Source organism: Centruroides sculpturatus, unplaced genomic scaffold (assembly GCF_000671375.1).
Source record: "Centruroides sculpturatus isolate CEXI.00-Female unplaced genomic scaffold, Cexi_2.0 scaffold899, whole genome shotgun sequence".
Lineage (NCBI taxonomy): Eukaryota > Metazoa > Arthropoda > Arachnida > Scorpiones > Buthidae > Centruroides > Centruroides sculpturatus.
Window position 1 is genome coordinate 197,240 of NW_019385098.1, and position 24,415 is coordinate 221,654.

General features: G+C 29.5%; 1 protein-coding gene across 2 annotated transcripts in view; it reads right to left on the bottom strand.

The window, feature by feature from the left end:
- LOC111634635 (membralin-like) overlaps positions 1–24,415 on the bottom strand; it is a 60,378-nt gene that overhangs the window by 18,016 nt on the left and 17,947 nt on the right. For both annotated transcript variants that reach the window (XM_023379468.1, XM_023379467.1), the window contains exons 3-7: positions 21,642–21,906; positions 18,169–18,279; positions 15,712–15,834; positions 9,290–9,393; positions 1,204–1,261 (exon numbers count right to left, since the gene is read on the bottom strand). In XM_023379468.1, coding sequence (XP_023235236.1) covers positions 1,204–1,261; positions 9,290–9,393; positions 15,712–15,834; positions 18,169–18,279; positions 21,642–21,906 — 661 coding nt within the window. The remainder of the gene's footprint in view (positions 1–1,203; positions 1,262–9,289; positions 9,394–15,711; positions 15,835–18,168; positions 18,280–21,641; positions 21,907–24,415) is intronic.

Below are 24,415 nucleotides of genomic sequence, written 5' to 3' on the forward strand. Positions count from 1 at the left end.
AAACATTTAAATACATATATCAAAAAGAAACAAAAGTAAATAAATATATACATGTAAACAATAAAACTTGATGATATGACATGACAAGTGATTCAGACGCTGCAAAGTGAAGAAAACAAAACGCCTTCTCTTTTGTGAAATCACCATTTTCATTTATGGCACTTCCTAGAGTTAGACGAAAAAAAATTTGAATACAGATTGGACAAAATTTGGGTGGTTACTCTTAATTGGTGTATGTCGCATACTTCTCAGATAATAATTAACATAATTATAATTTAAAATGGTAACATTATTTATAGAAGGCCTTTATTTCAAGCATATTCTCATTGTCATTATATTAATATGTAATGATAATATGAATAGTTTACATATTTATTGTTTTTCTTCTCTTGAAGCTTTAAGTAAAAGTTTATTTACACATAAACTTTATTTTTTGAAGCATTAGTTGTTATATCCAACATTAAATAAGATAGATAGATGTAAAGGGGATCAATACAAGCAATTTTGCTTCTATGAACTGGGTTACCCAATATGACATACAGATGGGATATAGGTTCCTAAAGTTCTTCGCTGCCATAACTGTTTTTGCAGACCTATGTAGCATGCGTCTAGTGTGAGAAAGCCTGCTGTCATTGTTGCACACCATGTTTTGTGCAATAATGACAGCATAGGACTAAAATAGCTTGTATTGACCCCCCTCTATCACTCATTTCATATTGTCAATCTAATTTATTAACACTTCATATAATAAAATTCTTCTTCAGACTGCTTGCTTTAGAATACTCTTCTCTGAAAACTGGCATACATTTTCTATTATAATTGCACAAAATACTATATTTTTCTTACTGACAATCTTAGTGTCGCAACAAATAGTTCAAATTTCCACGAATAATACCTCAATTATGTAACTCAATCCATGAGAAAGCAAAGTTTAGTTTATGATACTTCCTTAACAGCTAATGAAGTGGTTTCAGGAATCAATTATAATTGTAAAAGTATGTCTACATTATAGAACAATATATGCATTTGTACAAATAAATTAAAAGAAAGTTTCAAACTGTTCTAAATTAACTTTATTTGATGTATTCTTTTATTTGAATGTAATAAAAAAAGCAGGAAACAATTTGAGAAAAAAAAATTCTTAAACTTTGCTATTATCGTCATCGTAAAAAAAAAAAACAGCAAATTAAATATATTACTTACCAATAAATACAAATACTTGATGATGAGAATATCTTAAGAGCATGGATATAGCAAGAGTCTGTAATTAAATATACATAAAATCATAAAGTTTATATTTTACATAATTAAGATGTAATAAAATTAAGCTACTGCATAACAAACTAAATACATTAATACAAAATTCAAAGTATTAATACTGGAACAACTAACATCAAAACTATACCATTTATACTTTTCCAGCTTGGGTCATATTATTTAAAATAAATAAATAAATGTTTTCAGTTTATTCAAAAACCAAAAATGTTTGTTTGTTTATCTTAAATAAATCCAAGGTAGAAAAGTTTGAAAGGTATGGTTTTGATATTGATACAAAATTTATTTCACAGACTCCCAAAAAGTAAAAAATCAGTACAAACTTTACAGTCCACTTCATTAGCTGTGTAGTTTAGTGCTTCTTAAACTGAATAGCACCCCAAAGTGAGTCAGGTAATACAAAGATTTGGTAAAAACCATCTCAGAAGCTGGAACAGGATATAAATACTCACAGACACAGACTGATGGAATCAGTACAGAAGGTGTCTGTGAGTATGTAAAATTTTGTATTACATGTAAGGAGTTGATTCCAACCAGTTTAATTTTGTTTGGGAATTATTTTCTTATTTATTTTTAGGCATTTTATTCTGTTAAGGATAGATTACTGCAGACAAAATTCCAAAACTAAAAACAAAACTCACTTTACTACAACAACTGCCAAGGGCAAATCAAATGCGCCATCAACTCGAAAATGACATTTAAGGGGAAGACTTCTGAAGAGAAGTTAAAACAATGATCTCCCCCCAAATTATCACCAAAAATTTGAAAAAAATTATGAGTGTGATGACATGACAAGGAAAGAAAATTGCTAGAGTTAAATAAATGCTAACTGTAAGTATATAAATATGCTCAAGTGGGCGTATCAACGTAACATTACCATCCCAGCACTATAAGAAGAGAGATGTGCTGTGAATAAGACGAGGAAAAGCTAAGGATCGAGAGAGGTTAAGGAAAAAGACTTTCAATTTGGATAGCAGATTAGAAGTTTCTTCTTAGTGAAGGTTAGGCAAATTAAATGTAAGATTATTTTGTGAATTTCCTGTATATAGCACAGTTTCATATTTCTTATCAGTTCTTGTGGAGATAATTTAAGATAATTCTAAGTTAATTTTAAATTCCCCAAGTGTCAAGAAAGTTTTTGTATACACCTTGGTTTTGTTTTGATTAGATAAGGTATCTTTTTATATTTGAATTTTTCCTAACTTATTTCATATTGTACATTGTCAGTCAAAGACTAATAAATAGAATTTTTTCATTTTTACATATAGTAAAGTAATTATTTCAGGCTTTTTATACATTAACAGATTCATTTGTATTTTGTTTTGCTCATTTAAAAGTCCAGGCCAGGCAATGACTGACCCTCATTTTTGGTTTACGTAACACACGTTAGGTAATTTATGGGCTTCCGAGAAGTTAGACGTTTCATATGTGTTTATGCAAAGTGGTGTTTTCAGCAAAATCAAGATATCAGTCAACTCTAAGAAATGTTGGAAGATGTCCTATGACCCACAGTATCATATATTCAGCAAATATATAATTATTTATGTAAAACAAAACAAGCACATCCATCTCATTAGTATGCAAATTTTCTTTTGTCTTTAAATGGTAATAAATGATAAATTAATAGAACTGTTTTGGAATAAATTGTTTTATGATTTATCATTAGTGATTTTGTGTATACTGTACATCTATTTTATACACCTATATAATGGGTTTACATAAAATTTTTTCCAGTAAATAAAGGTAGTAAATGGAAAAGGTTTAAGAAGGCCAGGTCAAGTATTTTAGAAGAAAGCCTACTTTATTTATGTTACATCTGAGATTTAGTTTTGGGCAACTACTTTACATTCCCAAACGTAAAAACAAGATTCTAAAGCATCACAGTCTGTCTTTCTGGTGAACACTATTAATTAACAACATGATAACAGACATCTGGAATAACTCAGACCAATAAAATCATTGCATTAACAAGCTTAAATCAATTTGTTGCATCCAGAGTTTATTGCCAATAGGTGAAACGAGAGACATGTTTAGAACACGTAAATGAGGTAGATGGCGACCAAGATGTCACTACATCAGATTAGTGTAACTGGATTGGAGTGAAGTAGTGGAGTGGAGAAAGGAAGGCATATCCTATTGACATGATAATTCCTATTAATCATACAAGTTAATGTATGATTAATAGGAATTAGTTCATGAAGAGTAATTTTTGTTAATTTGTCATCATTTTGTATATGTTAGGCTCAAAGACTGAAATCGCTCATTGAGCAAAAAAAACGACCACAACATGTTGTGGTCATTTCAAAACAGCCATGAAGCGAAATTCCGATCATAACTGTTTGTAAAACCAGCCATGAAGCGAAATTTGTGTTGTGGCATCTGTAATAATGGCCACGTGTTGTGGTCAAAATGACCACAAAGCGAAATTCACGTCATGACTTTCATGATATTTGACCACTACACATTGTGGTGATTAAGAAAAGCAATAACACATTCTGAACGTTAGCTGATGCAACTACGATACAAAGGATAGGTTGTAACTTGTCAATGGGCGTATTGCAAACACTTGCGGAGTTTTATTGTGTTCATTCTTGACCAGTGCTGCCATTTCTAGGGTAATTAACCTTTTCTAGAGTAATTTCAACCTCTCAGAGTAATGTATCGGGTAGTCTTATATTTAGGGTAAAACTACTCTGTGTTCTGAAGCTATTACTCATTGGTCCACAAGTTTTGCTGGAAAAAGTTTTAGCCTAAAACCATTCTGTTTTTCCCTATAACTGGAGGGTTTTAGGATAGGACAACAGAAACTAAAGATTTTTATTTAGTCTTTATTTAACATCTTTATTTAATTCAACTGAACTAAATAAAGATGATAGAACACCAAGTGTTTGAATTTATTACACTACATAGTGTTTAAGAATCAAATAAGAGTCACAGCATGGTTTCAGATTATCAAAAAGAAGCTAAAGAAATAATGCAGATCAATGCTAGGTACTGTACATGGGTGTACACTGTACAGTGATACTTCAGTTTTTGTTGATAATCTGTCCGAAAACAATCGGTGAAATCTGAAACGAGCAATAACCGAAGTCAACGAAACTGAGGCATTACTGTATATTATACCAGAGTAGGATTTCGCTTTTCTCAACCTTCATGCCATTAAGCCATTTGCACTCTCCATATCAGATGTAAATTAATACCTCTGATAAAGCCTAAAAATCCTAAGACATTTCAGTTATTAAAATATTCAAAAGCAATGAATTAAGAATTGTTCTGATTATTATTTCACAATAATAGTACAGGGATCTGCATCATAGAATCATTTTCCTTACTTTTTTTATTCGAGCTCGAGCTCGAAGAGTTTTCTCAATTTAGGGTAATTTTCTGCAGTTAAAATTGGCTTGATTGTTTTAGTTAGGGTGCCTAATGTTGATAGGGGACGTGCAGCTCCCAGAAATGTTTTAGCTGTTGTTATGAGCATTAATCCATTAGGTCTCTATCAGTTAGGAAACAAGGAAAGTCTTCTTGATCAACTTTATGCTCATAATGAATTTAAATTTCTAGGAAAACTTGTAGAACTAATGTTGTTTGGAATTAAAAATTGTAAATAAAAATGTTTCGAGCCTAGAATCAATATTTTAAGGTTACAAATCACTGTGCATCATATGATTCTGCTAACATTCAGAATGCGTTATGGCTTTTCTTAAACACCACAACATGTAGTGGTCAAATATCACGAAAGCCACGACATGAATTTCGCTTTGTGGTTGTTTTGAGTTAGCCACAATGCGTTGTGGTCATTCTTTTTGCTCAATGAGTGATTTTGGACTTTGAGTCTAACATATATACATTGTTTGAAAAATTTATTAAATTACTTATTGAATAATAGCCATTGTTGTTGAAAAATTTATTAAATTACTTATTGAATAATAGCCATTGTTGTTCAGTTTTTACCTCATTTGTAAAAACAAAACATTACAAATTAACGATCAAGAGTGTGAAGTAGTTATCCAAAACTAAAAATCCTCAAAATAAACAAAATAGAACATAAATAAATGGTAATAAACAGAACAAAATAGGGTTCCTCATCACAAGTATCATGGTTAATACAATGAAGTATTGATGTCAAACTTCAATATTAAACATTATTTGACTTTGGAATTGAATCAGAATAACTCATATCAAACAAAATGAACTAGCAATGATACAATTAAATGACAGTTTAGTTGTGTTTTTTTTTTTTTAATCAGATTATGAAACATCAAAATATCTATATAAACATAGACTACAAAGCAATTATAAGAAAGCTAACAACACAGAACAAAACAAAGATATGCCATTATGCAATTGACACTATGCCAAGAGTAGCATAATACCAAATGTCATATGGTCTGTACTTTAGTATACAGTAGAACAAACTTAAACTGCGCTATCATAGCTCACTGTTACAGCAATGTGTAAAATATTCTCTATTGTTTCAACAACTCAATTGACACAAAATACAAAAAGTAAATAGAAAATGCTTTTTATAGAAAAATACTTCCATAAAATTCATTTTTTATTTATTTTTCATATTTTGGATATTTTGTACTGGATGATTTAAACTGGATAAAAAGAACTTGTCTATTTAACATTTTGATAGCATTAAAAAAAACCTAAAATAATGGCAAGAAACATAAAAATACTTTACACAAATCATTATATCTGTATTGTATCTCTACAAAAGTCTAAAACCACTCCAATAAGTACAGAACAATAGTTACAGTGTCTGTTTAAACTACAGCATCTAAATTATTGTTCATCTAAAAATGGTATACAGTAATTTAAATACATCTGTATCTAAATTACTATATATTAATTTTTAACTAACAAGCGATATCTACTTTTTATATGCTATTACATACTTTTCAATAAATGTTATATGACTATGATGGCCAAACTGGAATTCACAAGCCCTATGCTGCTCTTCTGGACCCTTACTGCTGACCAACTTTGGTGCTATTCCTCTATATATATATATATATATAGTCTACTGATTATATATAAAATACTGTTCCAATACAGAATGTAGCTCTCTCTCTGTCATATTTTTGATACATGGTATATGGCTCTTATTGTGAAAGATTTGGTCAAACCTGCTATATAATGTCAAATGTATAAAAATATTTTTGTAGTTTAATAAAACAGGATATGATTTATTTTTATTATAGCCATTATATAATGTAAAGAATAAATTTTTAATAGTATAAAATAGGTCTAGGCAATTTTTCTACAGCGAAGAGCCGCACAGCAATGTTTTGACAAGAGAAGGTTAACTGAAAAACTAAAAACATCAGATTTTATATAAATTCTACTTAAAATTTAATTATATGCGACATTAATTCAAGTAACACAAATAATTTTTATTCCTTTTAAAAACGTAGATGACTTATTGCAAATTATTGATGACAAATACATTTAAGAATTTTGATAGTATGTGAGCCACACAAAAAAATCATGATTCAGTCCTTGGGCTGCAGATACCCCATGTCTGATATAAGGAAATACTAAGTTACTTTGAAATACACAGTATAAAATTAAAATATAATAAAATCTCTTTTGTATTTAATTTGAATTCTATTTCTTCCTATTATTTTAAGTCTGTTTTCAGTATTTGAAAACATTTTTCACAGCTGAATCAAAGAATTTTCTCTCCAAAAGGATGCGGACAGTTCAAAAATCTTTTTTTTTAAATAAATCAAAAGTTCTATCTATTGTATGTCAGTAAACTGTTTTGCATTTACTTCATTGTAGTGATAACATTTCATTTTATTTAATGAAATAATCAGTAAAAAGCAAAGGAAGAAAACATGCAGTAATTTAATTTATTATATTCAAAAAAACAATATAAAATTAATTACGATCATTATTTTACTCATTTTTTCACTATTGAATTATGAACATAAAAAGCTCACTTACAAAAATAATCATTATTGCAGCAGCCAAAATATACAAATAATATTCGTTCATCATTAAATTGACGAAGGTGTGATGCTCTCCGCTAATAACATTTCTTACAAATCCTAAATTAAAACAAAGAAGGGTTAAATATTAATTCTGTAAAATAAATCACTATTAAATACTAAATGAATCATTATATTATGTGTAATTTAAATTTATAAACAATTAAAAATATGAAAATATTCTGAATTTATAGGATTTAAAATCTAAATTAATTGTACATTTTTTCGTATATTTTTACGACTATTCTAAATCAAGATTCTGAACATCATCATATCATTTTAACATAAAACAGTAAAGTATTGTAATCAAATCAAATTTGACTTTTCACATTTTATGGAGATCGCAATGTTTTGAGACTCTGAACCAAGAAAACAGCAGATAAAACAAAAAAGTTATTGATGTGTATGTGTTGGCACCTATTTCATTTAATATCTCAGGAAGGGTAAAGATTAAGAAATGAAATTTGGCATAGTAACTTGTATATTAGGGACATTGATGTTATTAAATTTTTGAAAGGTGTTTTATTTAATATTTATGGGAAAGATCTATTCACATGTATTCATTGATTCTTTAAGAAGGCTGTTTAGGGGAAGGCAGTATATCAATGTTTTAGTGTATTTTTTGATTGTTTCAATGCTATGCACACTAAGATAGCCTGTTTTCCGTGTGCACCATGGATTTGAGGCAAGATTCAAATAAATGCTGAAAAAGTCATTCATAAAAATTTGAAAGTCAAACAAATACCTGACTATATTGGGCTATGTTAACGCTACTGTGAATAATTAAATGTTAAGTAATTTGGTGTAGAGCAGTGGTTCCCAACCTTTCTCATATGTCACAGGGGGCATCAGGATTCTTATTTAAAAAGTAAACTCCTATTTACATGGAAGAAGCCAAAAAGATCATTAACTCGGTTTAAAAAGTTCCCAAAGAACATGGCATTTTTTAAAGAGAAAAATAAAAGAACAGAAGACTTATCAACGTACATCTTCACTAGTATCACGAGACTTATCAACGTACAATGAAGCCACTTAACTTGTTCTTAGTAACAATGGAGTGGCAAGTTTAGATTCTAAACAGAAAAGACACTGAGCAAGGAAAGAGGAAAATTTAAAAAACTTCTTAGCTTAATTTATAAATAATAAGATATAAGAACAATTAATGGGCTTTCAAATTCACTATTAATAACTCATTTTTGAATTGCCCCCCTTAAAAATCAAATTGTCTCCCTGTCGGGAGTGTCCTCACCTTGGAAACCATAGGTATAGAGGTAGGTGTTAGGTAGCATCACTTGATAAATTTAATAATTATAATTAAATTAATACAAAAGTTACTCTAACACCTTATGAACGTGCAACCAAATTTATTAACTTTCTAAAAGACCTTTATCAAGAAAAAACTTTAAAATTCGAACCTAGTACATTTGCGTAAATGAAAAGCCTATTCGTTTATGCAAATGTACTAGGTTCAAATTTTAAAGTTTTTTCTTGATAAAGGTCTTTTAACAGGACTGAAAACGTTAGGAACTTAATAAATTTGGCTGCACGTTTACAAGGTGTTAGAGTAAGTTTTGTTTATTGAGAAATATGCAGTCTCGGATGAATTAAATTAATACTTTAATTAATTAATTTAGAGGGTTTTGGAAGAAAAGAATCGGCCCTAGGGAGGACTCGAACCCACAACTCCTGGGCTCTTAGTCTCGAGTTTTTCGTGTTGTACTCGAACTGACATCATCGAACTCACTCGTGTTACTATGACTCACATAATCGGTAGTCTCGAGTTAGACCCTTCGAGTGAACTCGAAAGGCGAGCGGAAGTAGGTCATATTCACTTGTTTATGTTTGTCGATAAGNATTTCATTTTATTTAATGAAATAATCAGTAAAAAGCAAAGGAAGAAAACATGCAGTAATTTAATTTATTATATTCAAAAAAACAATATAAAATTAATTACGATCATTATTTTACTCATTTTTTCACTATTGAATTATGAACATAAAAAGCTCACTTACAAAAATAATCATTATTGCAGCAGCCAAAATATACAAATAATATTCGTTCATCATTAAATTGACGAAGGTGTGATGCTCTCCGCTAATAACATTTCTTACAAATCCTAAATTAAAACAAAGAAGGGTTAAATATTAATTCTGTAAAATAAATCACTATTAAATACTAAATGAATCATTATATTATGTGTAATTTAAATTTATAAACAATTAAAAATATGAAAATATTCTGAATTTATAGGATTTAAAATCTAAATTAATTGTACATTTTTTCGTATATTTTTACGACTATTCTAAATCAAGATTCTGAACATCATCATATCATTTTAACATAAAACAGTAAAGTATTGTAATCAAATCAAATTTGACTTTTCACATTTTATGGAGATCGCAATGTTTTGAGACTCTGAACCAAGAAAACGGCAGATAAAACAAAAAAGTTATTGATGTGTATGTGTTGGCACCTATTTCATTTAATATCTCAGGAAGGGTAAAGATTAAGAAATGAAATTTGGCATAGTAACTTGTATATTAGGGACATTGATGTTATTAAATTTTTGAAAGGTGTTTTATTTAATATTTATGGGAAAGATCTATTCACATGTATTCATTGATTCTTTAAGAAGGCTGTTTAGGGGAAGGCAGTATATCAATGTTTTAGTGTATTTTTTGATTGTTTCAATGCTATGCACACTAAGATAGCCTGTTTTCCGTGTGCACCATGGATTTGAGGCAAGATTCAAATAAATGCTGAAAAAGTCATTCATAAAAATTTGAAAGTCAAACAAATACCTGACTATATTGGGCTATGTTAACGCTACTGTGAATAATTAAATGTTAAGTAATTTGGTGTAGAGCAGTGGTTCCCAACCTTTCTCATATGTCACAGGGGGCATCAGGATTCTTATTTAAAAAGTAAACTCCTATTTACATGGAAGAAGCCAAAAAGATCATTAACTCGGTTTAAAAAAGTTCCCAAAGAACATGGCATTTTTTAAAGAGAAAAATAAAAGAACAGAAGACTTATCAACGTACATCTTCACTAGTATCACGAGACTTATCAACGTACAATGAAGCCACTTAACTTGTTCTTAGTAACAATGGAGTGGCAAGTTTAGATTCTAAACAGAAAAGACACTGAGCAAGGAAAGAGGAAAATTTAAAAAACTTCTTAGCTTAATTTATAAATAATAAGATATAAGAACAATTCACTGTCAATAATTCATTCTCAAATTGTCCCTATGGGGAGTGTGCCCCACGTTGGGAACCATGGATCTAGACGTGCGACTAAATATTCAGATGGCACAACGCGCTGATTGGTCAGCTAAATGACGTCAACCTACTAAAATCGGAAATGTTGATCGATCAGCCTAAACTTTGTATTGTTGTTGTTGTTGTTGTTGTGAGAGCGGGCAGACATTATATAACAGTTATAGATATTTCATCTAAAACTTGATAAAAGGCACTTATTTATAATTTCACTAGCTCTTGTATCTATTGACATTAATTGAAAATTTTGCAATAATTTTAACATTAAACTAAGTTACGTGATAGCAAAGATTTTAATGCCGAGACATTTTTAAACATCAAGAAGTAACTTTTATCTGTTTTGTATTTTTTTTAAGCTTTTTTGTACATTTACTTTAATAATAAAATAATCAAAAACAACAAATATAAATTGCGAATTAAGTTTTTTTTTCTTACATTCTTTATTAGACAATACAGTATTTTTAACCTTAAAGAAACTTGTATTTAATGTTATATATATATATATATATATATATTATAACAGAATATGCTAAGTGGAAATGCAGATTAGTTAACAATTAATATATATTTTCACCTAAACATAATTCGTACTTTTTAATGCATAATTGTTAAAACATTTTAAATAATAAGTTATTTTTTTCTACAAATTCTCTAATCCGTTGGTTTGCTTTTCAAATCAAAAAAAACTTAAATATAGACACTGGATATATATTTTTCTACGCAACCAGGTATACGGCACATACAAGGCATCTAGAAATAGTTTTCATTAGTATGGTAATATTATTTTAACAAAAAACAAAAAGGATTAAAAAAAATAGTTTACTATGAAAACATTACAGTACAAATGTAACATTACTTTTTCCCGACACATATTGATAAACAATTTCCACGATGAAATGTATGGAAATTCTTATTTATAACATATATAACTATTACATTCAAAGGAATTTACGGTATTATTGATTGTTAAATAATTTATACAAGAATTCTATACTTTTAATTTGAAAAATGGTCATACAAATTTGATTAAACATATTTACAGATATATTCATGATGAAACTGGATACATGAAATTTCTGTAAATTTGAAAAGTATTGTTTCTTAACACACAGATGTTGAACTGACATTCAAAAGCACAAAATGTCTATTGACAGAAAGAACTGTCAATTCTAACTAAAACATTTTTTAAAAAAAATTCTGATAGGAGTGATCTATGGAGAATATTCTTTATTCAAAATTGTTCAACAACTTTTACATTTAAACTTTATAATTTGTTAAGCAAGATTTGTGAAAATTTCTTTTTTAAAGGTATACAAAACTTCGTTAATTTTATTGTTTCGTCTAACTATATTAAATGCATGTGACAAATTCAAAGAATATTCTGACTTATCTTAATTATAAATTTCATCGTTTCTCGAACTTTTTATGAATAATATTTGTAACAAAGTATAAATTTTCTGTTNTGTGTGAGATGGTACCACGTGACACCTTCAACACGTTGGGAGTTGTAACACGAAAAACTCAAGACTAAGGCCCCTGCTTGTGTGTGTGGTGTGTTGCCAGTTATGTTACTCAGACTTCTTCAAATCTTCGCTTCCAATAATTATATAATTATAATTGTTAAATCTTCTAAGGTATTATAATATGTAATAATCATCAAATTTATCAAGAAATGATGCCTAAAGCTTACCTCTAAACAAAATTATTGAACATTTAATTATTAATAGTAGCATTAATGTGGCCTGATATAATCCAGCAATTGTTTGGCTTTAAATTAATAATTGGGTTTTTAGATGTTTGTATTTACAAGAAAATTTTTGAGTCTAAACTCAAATCCATTACACCAGATATTGTAGTATTCTTAACTTTTTCAACTATACATCCTTAATAAACTTTATTAACCAATATGGGAAATCTTTGGCAATCCAAATCAATTGGAATGAAAGGCGGTTTCTTTTCTGTTAGTTTTCAATATCAAATAAAATGCTAATTTTAACTAATTTTTATATGCACCAAGCTACAGGGGACCATTTCGAAAATACAATATATTGCTTATAACAGGGTGAATAGTAAAGTCCTAATACACTGACACACAACAAATAAAAGACAGTAACAAATGCAGCACAAAGACATATGAAAATAAATAACACACACTGTAAATAAACATGCAAAAACTCATTTTATCATCCATGTTTAACATGCACATTAACATTTCAAACTTTCTATTCAAGCCACTCAAATACACAGAATGTCCTTTCATACTAAACCTGTCATGCTCTACAACTTCATAATTGATCTTTTTCCTGTATCGTGCAGCATTTTCAAGACAGGAGTACTAACATCCAAATTTTACCACGAGAAATGACACAAGTGGCCTCATTTCATAGAATGTAGTCACTTTACTATAATTATATGTCATGTTTGTAACAATAGCTATCTGCACTTATCAGTTACGTGGAACATAGTAGCCATTATGAGTTTGGTCAGGGCCACAATGGGGTGGTCTGGTGACGAAGGATAAGGCCAAACGTATCCAGACAAACCACCCCCAAAAAATTCCTCGGGTTTTTCAAACCCATCAGAATCCAATCTCAAGTCCCCAGAATGGTAAGCTGCCACCTTAACCTTATACATTTGGCATTCGGCCACTTTAAAAACAATAAAGCTAATAAATTTAACATAAGATTTTGAAAATAAGGCAATTATTTTTTTAAGAATTCCTAAAACAATAATCTATTAAGAATTTTAATCCAGAATTAGAAATATTTGCAGTACTGAACTGATATAAATTATATGCATTAAAAACAACTCAAAATATTGTCTAAATGTAAACCAAATATTCCAGATTTTTTTAGATAATATAAAATTCTACAATTTTTTAATTCAATTATTATTGTTAATTTGGAATAAGAGCTAGATGACATTCCCCAATTCCAGAATGTGTCTGAAAGTCTTTAGTCAGCATGACAAATCACTTGTTTGGTTGTATGCCAATATAAATTACATATATAATGCATTCAGAAGTGATGGAGCAATAACCTGAATGATATAATTAGTAACTTATCTGCCTAACATATTACTAATTACGTTGTTTGGGAAGAGTTGCATAGTTTTAATTTAAGCTCTAGGTCAATATTTTCTTTCAAGATTTAAATTTAATTTCTTGATTAAATTAGGGCAATTGAAAGAAAATATACAACCGGAAATAATAAATAAATTATTTCTGAGTCAATATTTATATTCAATTAGAATAATTTAATTAATTAAATGATTTCTGACTATTAAATTTAATGCAAACCATCATCTATTACAAATCATAGTTATAATTAAATTAATATGTATAATACAATCAATCTGATAATTACTTCAAATATCAAATGAATAGACAGATTCCTTTATTGGGTTAATAAGGCTAAATAGACTATATATCATATACCATGATGGCATATATATATGTCATACCATGGGCATATCATATGCTGGGATTAAAGTATAAGCTGAGTGAGCGATGAGGAGCTATGGGTGCAAGTCATCTCCAATCAACATCATAAATGACCTGTATAGTTATATCTAAATTAGTCATTAAATAGATCAGATGGAAGTCTGAATACTATAACTGGCAATACATCTGCACTGTAAAAATTGTAGGTTCGAGTCTCACTCTGGGCCGATCTTTTCTTCCAGAATATTCTAAAATAAATTAAATTATTTACTTATAATTATTAAAATCAATGGACAATGGTACCTAACCGACCTANTGCGAATTTTTTATATGCGCTTTTCTGTAGAACGTATCCACCGCATAAAACGAGACCTTACAGTATTATTATATCCCATGTAATTAGTATATTAGTATATCGCTATTAACGTACTTCGCGTTGAATTCTCATCGATGTTAAGCCTAACAAATTTTTTTTTAAAATAATAATCGTCGCTATTGTGTCGTTAAAAATTATTTTTAAATTATTTTATTGCTTACACAACAAACAACCATTCATAATTAGAAAATTAAGTCTCGTTTAAATACTGGCATCCCTTTTGTGGTCGAGCCAGTGGTGCCAGCTAAAACACCAAAAATTTAACAAAAATAATATTAAAGGAGCCAAGACACAGCCAAATATTATAGTGCCGCATCACCAGCGGACAATTGAATTTGCCAACTAGAACATGGTCGGTTAACCAATGTGACGGTTGATCGGGGGTCAGATAATCGATGCTCTACTGTAATTATTTAGCATTATAACGCCAATCAGTGTCTGGATATTTTTCAATCTGACATTCTTAAATTAAACAAATCTTTAAATTTACTAATTAATAGCACAAAAACTAAAGTAATGATTTATAATTTAGTGAAAATGTGTACTAATATTAATTTATATATAGAAAATCAATGCAATACAAAGTGTATGAAATATGTCACTCTTTTTAAGCTGATGTAATATACAGCAAAATTATTAATATGACATTGCAAATTGCTTATATTTGAATTTTAAAACTGGTGTATGTAAATCAGTTTTATGATTTCACATAGAAAGTATATTGAAGATGTGTTGCATTTCAATGGTAAGTCATGAAAAATGCTTTCAATGAGACAAGGAATGATTTTAGGCATAGGCAACCTAAACTTTTGCCTAAGGTGATATGTTTATATGATCCTCACACACATACAAATACGTGCTTATTGATACCTGGCCTTAATCAGCAGTTAAAATTAAATATTAGCTAGGATCCAGAAGCTAGTGAAATGTGAGTATCATGTCCCATACTTCTGTTGCAATTTATAATAATTTTCTAAATAATATTATTACGATTATTTAATTTAATACATAGAATATATAAATATTTTAAAAATATAATAAAAAATAATCAATGTCAAACTAAAATGACAATACTGTTATTTAAAATAACATAGAGTAAATTAAAAAACAAAAAAGAATTTTAAATAGGCAATGCTTAAATTACTCATTTAATGGAAAACATGACATTCTAAAACATATTCAGTGTTAAAATTGGCATCTCTTGCCTAAAATATTTAACATTTTTGAGATTTCAATTTTTCTGGTAATATACTCAGCATCCTTTACTGTTGAGAATTTATTCTTTACAAATAATCAATAAAGATTAAAGCTTTTAAAGAACTACACATATAATTTTACCCCTTTTTTCTTCTTTTTCTGCAAGTCGTTTCAAACTAGCCATCAATACATCTTCGTATCCAAGATATTCATCTAATAGTAGACGACTAAACCAGTCTCCGAAACAATTTTCCTTCTTTGAATCTAGAATGAAAAAAATTAATTTTCGAATAATTCAATTTTGTGAGTAATTTAAAATCACCACACTTAACATTACAACAATGCAAATAATTATAATGATAATTTTAATTTTTTTTTAAATATGAATATACTGTTGAACTCAGTTATAACAAACACAGATATAATGAGTTCATAAACACCAAAAAAATTTTAATTTATGCATATTTCCATACATTTTCTCATGGTTATAATACCCCATGGATTTACTGAGCAGATTTTCTGTAGCTATGCAAGCACACAAACATTCTTCATTGTTTAAGTAGTAAGAAATGTGATACCGAATTCTTGGAAGAGATAAAACTGAAAGGGTTACTCAATTTTATGAACTGCATCAATTACAGGCCTATTTATCACTGACCTTTCTTTTTTGAGACTATCCCCTCTTTCTCAACTGGCTTCTGGACCTACTCTGCCAGTTTACCTAATCATCAGTACAATTGTAAAATTATCATGTAATCTAGTTAGAAATGAACCCTTCTACAAGAAAGATATCTATGAAAAATATGAAAAAAAAAAATTTTTTTTTCTCTCAGTTTATGAATAAGTAGAAATTACTTGCAAATTAAAATGTGGTGGGCTGACGAATTTACAGTTTAATAAAACGTAAAAGAGACTAAAAATGTCTTCACTTTTTCGTCTGCTGCCATGTACTGTACATAACATCCTTCAAGTTAATTTCAGTGTACCCTTGCTGAATTGTTTTTTCACATTCTTTCACAAGCATTACCATATGCAGCAATGCCTTTCTGTAATATCGTTTGAAGCTTTCAATGACCCCTTGGTCCATCAGTTGGAAGACTGAAGTAACATTGGGAGGTAAGTAAACAACTTTAAAACTTTCCATTTTCTCTTTCTAGTGAAATGTTTGAAGGATGACTTGGGGCGTTATCAATCAACAACAAAACATTTCCAGTATTCTCAGTTTTAAGCTGATGCTTTTTGACTTCAGACTTTTTCAAACGTTCAGCTAATTCAGTATCAACCAACAATTTTTCATCCTGGATGTCCAATTCCCTAATTCCATGCCTAGATTTGAAATGCATTAGCCAACCAGTACTCACTTGAAAATCAGCATTACCCCCTAGTTTCTTTTAAGAGCTTTTTCATAAATCAAAGGGCCACTTATTGGTTGTCCTTGGCTATGTACCTGCATGAACCAAGTGTAAACTACAGTGTCCAAATCCTTGTTTTCTGCCATTTTCATGGTTTTTCTGTGCAAGCTTCCATCCTCACTATCAAGTAACTTACAAATTTTTTAATGTCTATTATTGTGGTTTTTCCAACTCCATATTCCCAAGCTAAGCTTAATTTACTAGCACCACTTTTCAACTGATCTATTATTTTAAGTTTATCGGAAACACTGAGAACGTGTTTACGTTTAGTCGCCATTGCAAATGGTACAACTACTACAGATAAAATCTGTTACAAGTGTAAAATTCACAGATCCAAAATTTATATCTCTGATGAAAATGGATTCCGATTCAGCACAACACACAGTCCTCAGAAAAATCCACACAAAACAAACCACCACTCATAATCAGAAAATTAAGCCTTGTTTAAATACTGGCCTCCCTTTCATGGTTAAGCCAGTGTTGCCAGCTAAAACACGCAGACATTTAACAAAAATAATATTAAAGTAGCCAAGACATAGCCAAATATTGTAGCGCCACATCACTAGCAGACATTTGAATTTGCCAACTATAACATGGTCAGTTAACCAATGTGACGGTTGATCGAAGGTCGGATAATCGATGCTCAACTGTAACAAGATCTTAATATGCTTCATATATATATATATATATATAAATCAAGTGTATACAGAGATATTGTGATGCTCTAAAAAGATCTACAATCACACAAGGAGTCATTCATTGTTTAAGAAGCTTCTTTACTGTCCTGTGGTTTTGTCAACAATGCATTTCGGGCCAAGTCCCTCTTCAGTTTGACAGAGATTATAGACAGGTGGAGTAATTAACTAGTAATATTATAGTGTGATTCGATGACATACAAAATGATGATAGTAGTAAAATCTATAAAAATATTAGCATGTATATAATCATTGGGTTCCATGTGTGTGATAATGGGAATGTGAAATTAAAAAGAGAAAAAAATATGAAATGTACTAAAATGTATGTAAAAGAATTATTATTGATAATTCCTTTACATACTTTTGAAAAAACTAAAATCTACAATTCTGTAGCTATTAAAAATTATAGTTCAACTTACAATAATTTGCAATAGATTTTTTAGATCATAATTAGCCATAAATTTTGTTTTATATCATAAATTATTACTTACTTAAGACAACAACTTTAACAGGAATGTTTAATCTTTTTCTGGCACTAGGAGAAAGTCTTAAAAATCCATATTCCAAAGAATATTCCATTATATATTCACTATTAGACCAATCTAAAACAAATAATAATAATAATCTTTGTGACACTTTGAAATAAAACTGTTATAATCACAATTAAAAAAAAAAACTAAGAATTACTCAAGAAAATCAAAATATTCACATCTTTTTTAATTATCAACTAAATTCTATTTCATCTTTTCAACATTGATATTATCCTAAAAACATTGTTTCTCCAACACTCACTCAGCATTTTAATCAATATTTTACTACTTTCGTATTCACACAATGTTTAGAATATATTTTTAAATACAGTAGAGCCTCGAAAACTCGGCCTAATGTGGACCGAAGGGTGGCCGAGTTTATGAAAATGCCGGGTTATCGGGAATGGGGTTAAAAAAAATAAGTATGAGTGTTTCCTCAGAAAATATTGTACTGTACTTGTATGTATTGTTTGCTTGAGAATACAACAGAGAATAAACTGTCCAAATACCCTTAAACAAAGGAAAAGTACATCCTTTATAAAGGCATAGAGCCTTTACTACATGAAAATGAAAATTAATGAATACACTGTGTACAGTAATTTACCTGATAAGACAGACCTCAGAAAAATACTTTATGAGGCATAAAGATGTCTATAATGAAAATTAATTAACTAAGGATTTTTTTGCCCTGCCAAGGTGTGGCCGGGTTATCGAGTGCCGAGTTTTCGAGGCTCTACTGTACATGGTCTTCCAAAATTAATGCTACTATTTTAAATTACTGTAATTATGTTAATTATTATCCAAGAAGTATGCTAAGTACATCAATCAATAGAGCAGCTGTCCAAGTTTTATCTCTCATCTGCCTTCAAATGTCTTGTCACCTACTATTTCTAGGTGCCATAAGTAAAAATGGCAAATGTCAACAGAGAAAATATTTTGTGTTCTGCAGTTTGCAAAGTAAAAATCACTCCTCATTATGCAATACAAGTAATGCAGGGCTGAAGAATACAGCTCCTACAGCCTACCTTTGTAAACTTCAGAACAAAAATATCCCTGTTGCAGAGCTTTCATTTTTGTTTGCAGTGCTTCCAAGAGGTAATACACAAGATGTTTGAATGTAGGAAAGAGATGAAATTTGAACAGTGATTCTACTGTTTGATGTACTTTGCATACTTCTCACTTGTCAGATAATAATTAACAAAATTACAATAATTTAAAATTATAGCATTCTTTATTGGAAGACACTGTATTTTAACAATATAAAATATTAAAAAATGCAATTTAAATAACAGATTTTAAAATAAAAATGCATTCAAAATGTTAAAATCAAACAAATGCTTTAAGATTCTTTAAAGTAAGATTATTTTGCAATGATACTGTAAACAAATTCCTTTATACTATAAAAAATAATAAAATGTATGAAATTATCACCATACTATTGAAATTTAATTCATCACACAGTTAAAAATATTCTTTACAATAAAGAAATTCATTGAAATCAATATAACAATACAGTGATACCCCGAACTTACGCGATAGGCGGGACCAAGCGATAACCGTGTAAGTCGAATTCGCGTAAGAGTCATGGTATAATTTCGCAATTTGACAGATGTATGTAAGCTAATAAATGTTCTTGTTAATCTTATCACGTCTTTTGATTCGTTCACGGTTACAAGAAATTACCACATAAAGTCTCTCAAGTCTCCATAGACATAACAAACACAGAAATAAATAACACAAATAAAATTTTAGCTATGTGTCGATTCCATGCAACACATCCGAACATGTAAGCTGAACAATAGTGCGGGGGGAGAGAATAATCAAGGGTTGCATGGCGCTCAAACAAAAGACAAATTCACAAGATTTGAAAATCGCGTAACTCCGGGTTTGTGTAAGTCAGGGTAGCGTAAGTTGAGGTATTACTGTACAATATATAACAAACATTTGTGTAAAAATCTCAAGACCATTAAATCCAAAGATGAGACTTGTTTTCAAAATGTTTAAAACACTGTTTCAGTGATCTTCTTTATTGTAAAGCATATGCTTATATTTATGTATGTTGTCAGAAAATTACGATAAAGTTATGTAATTTCAAGTTAAATCGTAATAATATATAAATATATAATTTTCTTATTACAAACTGATGACATCCAAAATAAATGTTAAATTGTAAGGTCATGGTAAAAATGCAAATGCTCAAATACTTAAACTATAAGTTACCAAAGATTAAAAGACCATACAATTCAATCTCTCTATAAAAATACCAAATCTGTAATTTCTGTTAGGAAACAACCATTACTTAGTTTCTAACTCTGGCAACCAGAAAAATTTAAATCGCAACTGTTAAACCTCAGTAATAAAAACCTTACAGGATTAAAACTAATTCCAAAGTTTATCATGGATAATCATGGATATAACTAAATTTTAATTTAAATCCAAACAAGAATAAAAATTCTTAATCAACTCTGTCACAAGCCAGCATAAAAAACATCCTTCAACAAAAATTAACTTTAACACTTCATCTTTTGAGTCATAAACTTCACTTCAATCACTTAATATAATAACTGTTATAAATTCTATCTCAACTTACAAATGTATTCTTTGTCTTTGTATGAGTGGTATATTATCTTCAGTCACCTATGCTCATTTACATTTACTTGTTTAACTGGAAGTGAAGCTAAAATAAGTAAAATTTACTATTTATTATGCCATCATTTCACGGTAAAATTCTTTATAATATTCTTTACAGTAGATACTTGATCTAACAGATTGAGAAAATGGTTGACTGCTAACTTATTTCAAAAGTTTATTAAATTAAATGCAGTTTGAAAACATAAATAACAAAATTATAATGCACAGGATGCATTAAAATGTTATTATAATATGATGTAAAATGAATAGTTTGTGTTCACTGACCCAATCTTTCAGCAAGTACTATTCATGAATAAAAAAAGGTTTTAAATTTGTCCTTAAGAACAGAAATTGTCTGTTAAATCAAAGGTTTACTATACTTTGTACTACTGTTGACAGATTTTGAATAGAGAATATGAAGAACTGTATGCATTATGCATATTTCTTTTAATCATACATTATGCTTACTGTGAGCATTCTTCTGAAACATATGTATCTCAAGTTTGTTTGAAACTCTCAATACATGGGCCGTAACTCTTATAAATGATGCTCTAATGTTATTTATTTTAACTGTCAACTTTAAAAATTCCTTATCAACTTAAATACAGATTTTATTTATCAGTAATCTCAAATAAATTTATAAATTGTATGTAATATATATTCAATTCTGTATAAATTATATATAATATATTCATCTTGTTTATATTAATTGAAATTAACTATTTAATATAAACAAGATGAACCAAACATTACAATATTGATAAGATTAATTGAGAGAAATAAACAAATTGAAATATTCCCACCTTTTGAAGGAGCAGAGCTATCTATATGCGTAACTAAATCCATAAAAACGGAAGTGTAATTTAAACCGACAGAAAAGTCCATCGATTCCTCCGGCGTTATTAAATTGTCATTGACGACGAAAGCTTTGTCGTTATCGTGCCGTACGATTTCGATGCGCAGGATCCCATCTTTCGGCCAGTTATTGTGCAACTCGTCGAGACATTTGATCGGTGAACGAATGAAGGCAAAATGAATATAAATTAAAATAAAGAAAGATACCAATGCCTGAAAATAAAATTACAAAATTTTCATTCATATTTGAAAACTAATAAATAATAATACATTTTTCTATGTAAATGCAATATCATATTAATATTTTATTATTTTAAATGTTTAATGACTACTACATAAAATCTTAATTAATCAAATTAGTAAACTTAATATCAAATAGAATAATAATAGAAAAAAAAAAGTGTAGAAACAAGTTTTAAATGTATTAATACATGTATTTTTTCTGTAGTCATTTTTGACTTCCTTTTCTTTGTATTTTGCCTCCACTGATTTAAATAACTCCACAATTAGTTCAGATTAATGAGACTTTGTCTAGAAGAGCCCTAGCTTCTTTCCTTATTACTTTCCCAACTCTGTTATAATAAATGGAAAGTATAGCAATTGGAATATCACTCTCTTAAAAGCAAACAAAAATAAGTCAGTAGTCTTGATGAAACATGACTCATATATCACTATGCTACAAAGATATATTGCTGACACTCAATTTGAAATGGTTGAAAAAGACTTCATAGAGTCCAAGAGTTCCAAGATTTACACTATTCCACTGGTTGAATTATTGACATTGGATAAGGTGACAGTAGTCTTGCCAGCTGTGCCTCAACTATTTGCCTATACAAAAACACACAATCAAGGAAAGCAGTTAAGGACCTCCTAGACAAAGCTAAATCGCCTACCCGTAAGTTGGAGCAAGTCATCCATGAACTCCAAGTCATGCACTTAAAGGGATGTACCAATTTACACTAACCAATTCACTACAGCTGATAAGAAACTCTGCAACATTCTTCACAATTTGCCACTTTCTGGATTACTATATTAGATTTTAAAGCTTTATTATCCACCCATCAAACAGGAATCTTTTTGAAAAATAAGAAGTTACATTAAACCTGAAGCAGACTAGTGAATGTACTCAAAAACATTTGAAAATCATCTACTTCACTGCTGGAAAAATACATAGGTTGGCATAGTTGAACATGGAATCTTGTTTTTGCAGTTTGCTAGACTGACTGAAACAGAACTCCTCCTAACTCTAGATAACTATGGGTTGGTCTAAGAAAGTTTCCTGTAGGTTAATACACAGATCCATATATTTACATAGGCATACATATAATGGTATTTGCACATCTTCATTTTACACACAAAAAAAATAAGCATTGAAATCAAATAAAACTTTATTAGTGTGAACGTAGTTACAATAGTTTTGTGTTTGGTCTCACACTTCATATTGTGTTGCTCCTTACTTACATCAGGCTAATTTATTCTAGGTTCACCAAAACCCTATTTCATTCTTATCCACGAAATGTATTTCTTATGTTGTTCTTTATGTTTATGTTATTACTCATTGCTTTTATTTAGTTGTGTGATTGTTAAACTTGATTTCTGGTTTTTATTTCAGCTCACTATTCATATACTTACTTGTTACTGTCTAGTGATATGTATTTGTTATTTTGTATATATTTACATGTTTGTATGATTCTTATGTTGTGCATGTTACTAATTTTGGCTCTAATATAACTTCAAAAGCTGGAACAGTTCAACAAACACACCCAGATGCTTTTACGTATTGATGTATTGTAATACTACTTCCTGCACTAATGTTTACTAACTGTTTTTTACTTATAATTTTAATTTAACTTTATTGAAGTGTAAAATGCTCATTTCAAATGTGCAAGTTTGTTTAAATTTAGGTAATAAAGCTTGTTGAATCCTTTTATCAAACATACTAGCTCATTTAAGTTTAAAAATATTTTTTGAAACATAAGGACTCCACTGTCTCCAAAACCTCATTGCAGTCAGGTTAGAATGATCCAAATTCAGAAGGTGGCAGTTGGTAAGAAATTCAGAAAACGATCATCCTGCTTTCCTCAGCTTGATGACGTGGCCTTTCTCAAACTCCATCAGATGTGCATAACGTGTTCAACTGCATCATGCAGGCTTGTCCAGCATTCAAAGACTTTGAAAGAATAGGAACATTGAAAATACTAAACACAATGATCATCATCAAAACTTTTTATAGAATACAGTAATACCCCAAACTTACGCAATAGGTGGGACTGAGTGATAACCACGTAAGTCGAGGTATAATTTCGCAATTTGAGTAAAATCCAAGTCAGATGTATGTAAGCTAATAAATGTTCTTGTTAATCTTATCATGTCTTTTCATTCGTTCACGGTTACAAGAAATCACCACATAGAGTCTCTCAAGTCTCCATAGACATAACAAACACAGAAATAAATAACACAAAATAAATTTTAGCTATGTGTCGATTCCGTGCAACACGTTCGAACATGTAAGCTGAACAATAGAGTGGGGGGAATGAGTAATCAAGAGTTGCATGGCACTCAAACAAAAGATGAATCGACGAGATTTGAAAATCGCATAACTCCGAGTTCGCGTAAGTTGGGGTAGTGTAAGTCAAAGTATTACTGTATTGCAATAGTGATTTTAAGAAACTCTGTTCTGTGTAATAACAAATATACTGGATTGTAAATGTTTTGGGTATTA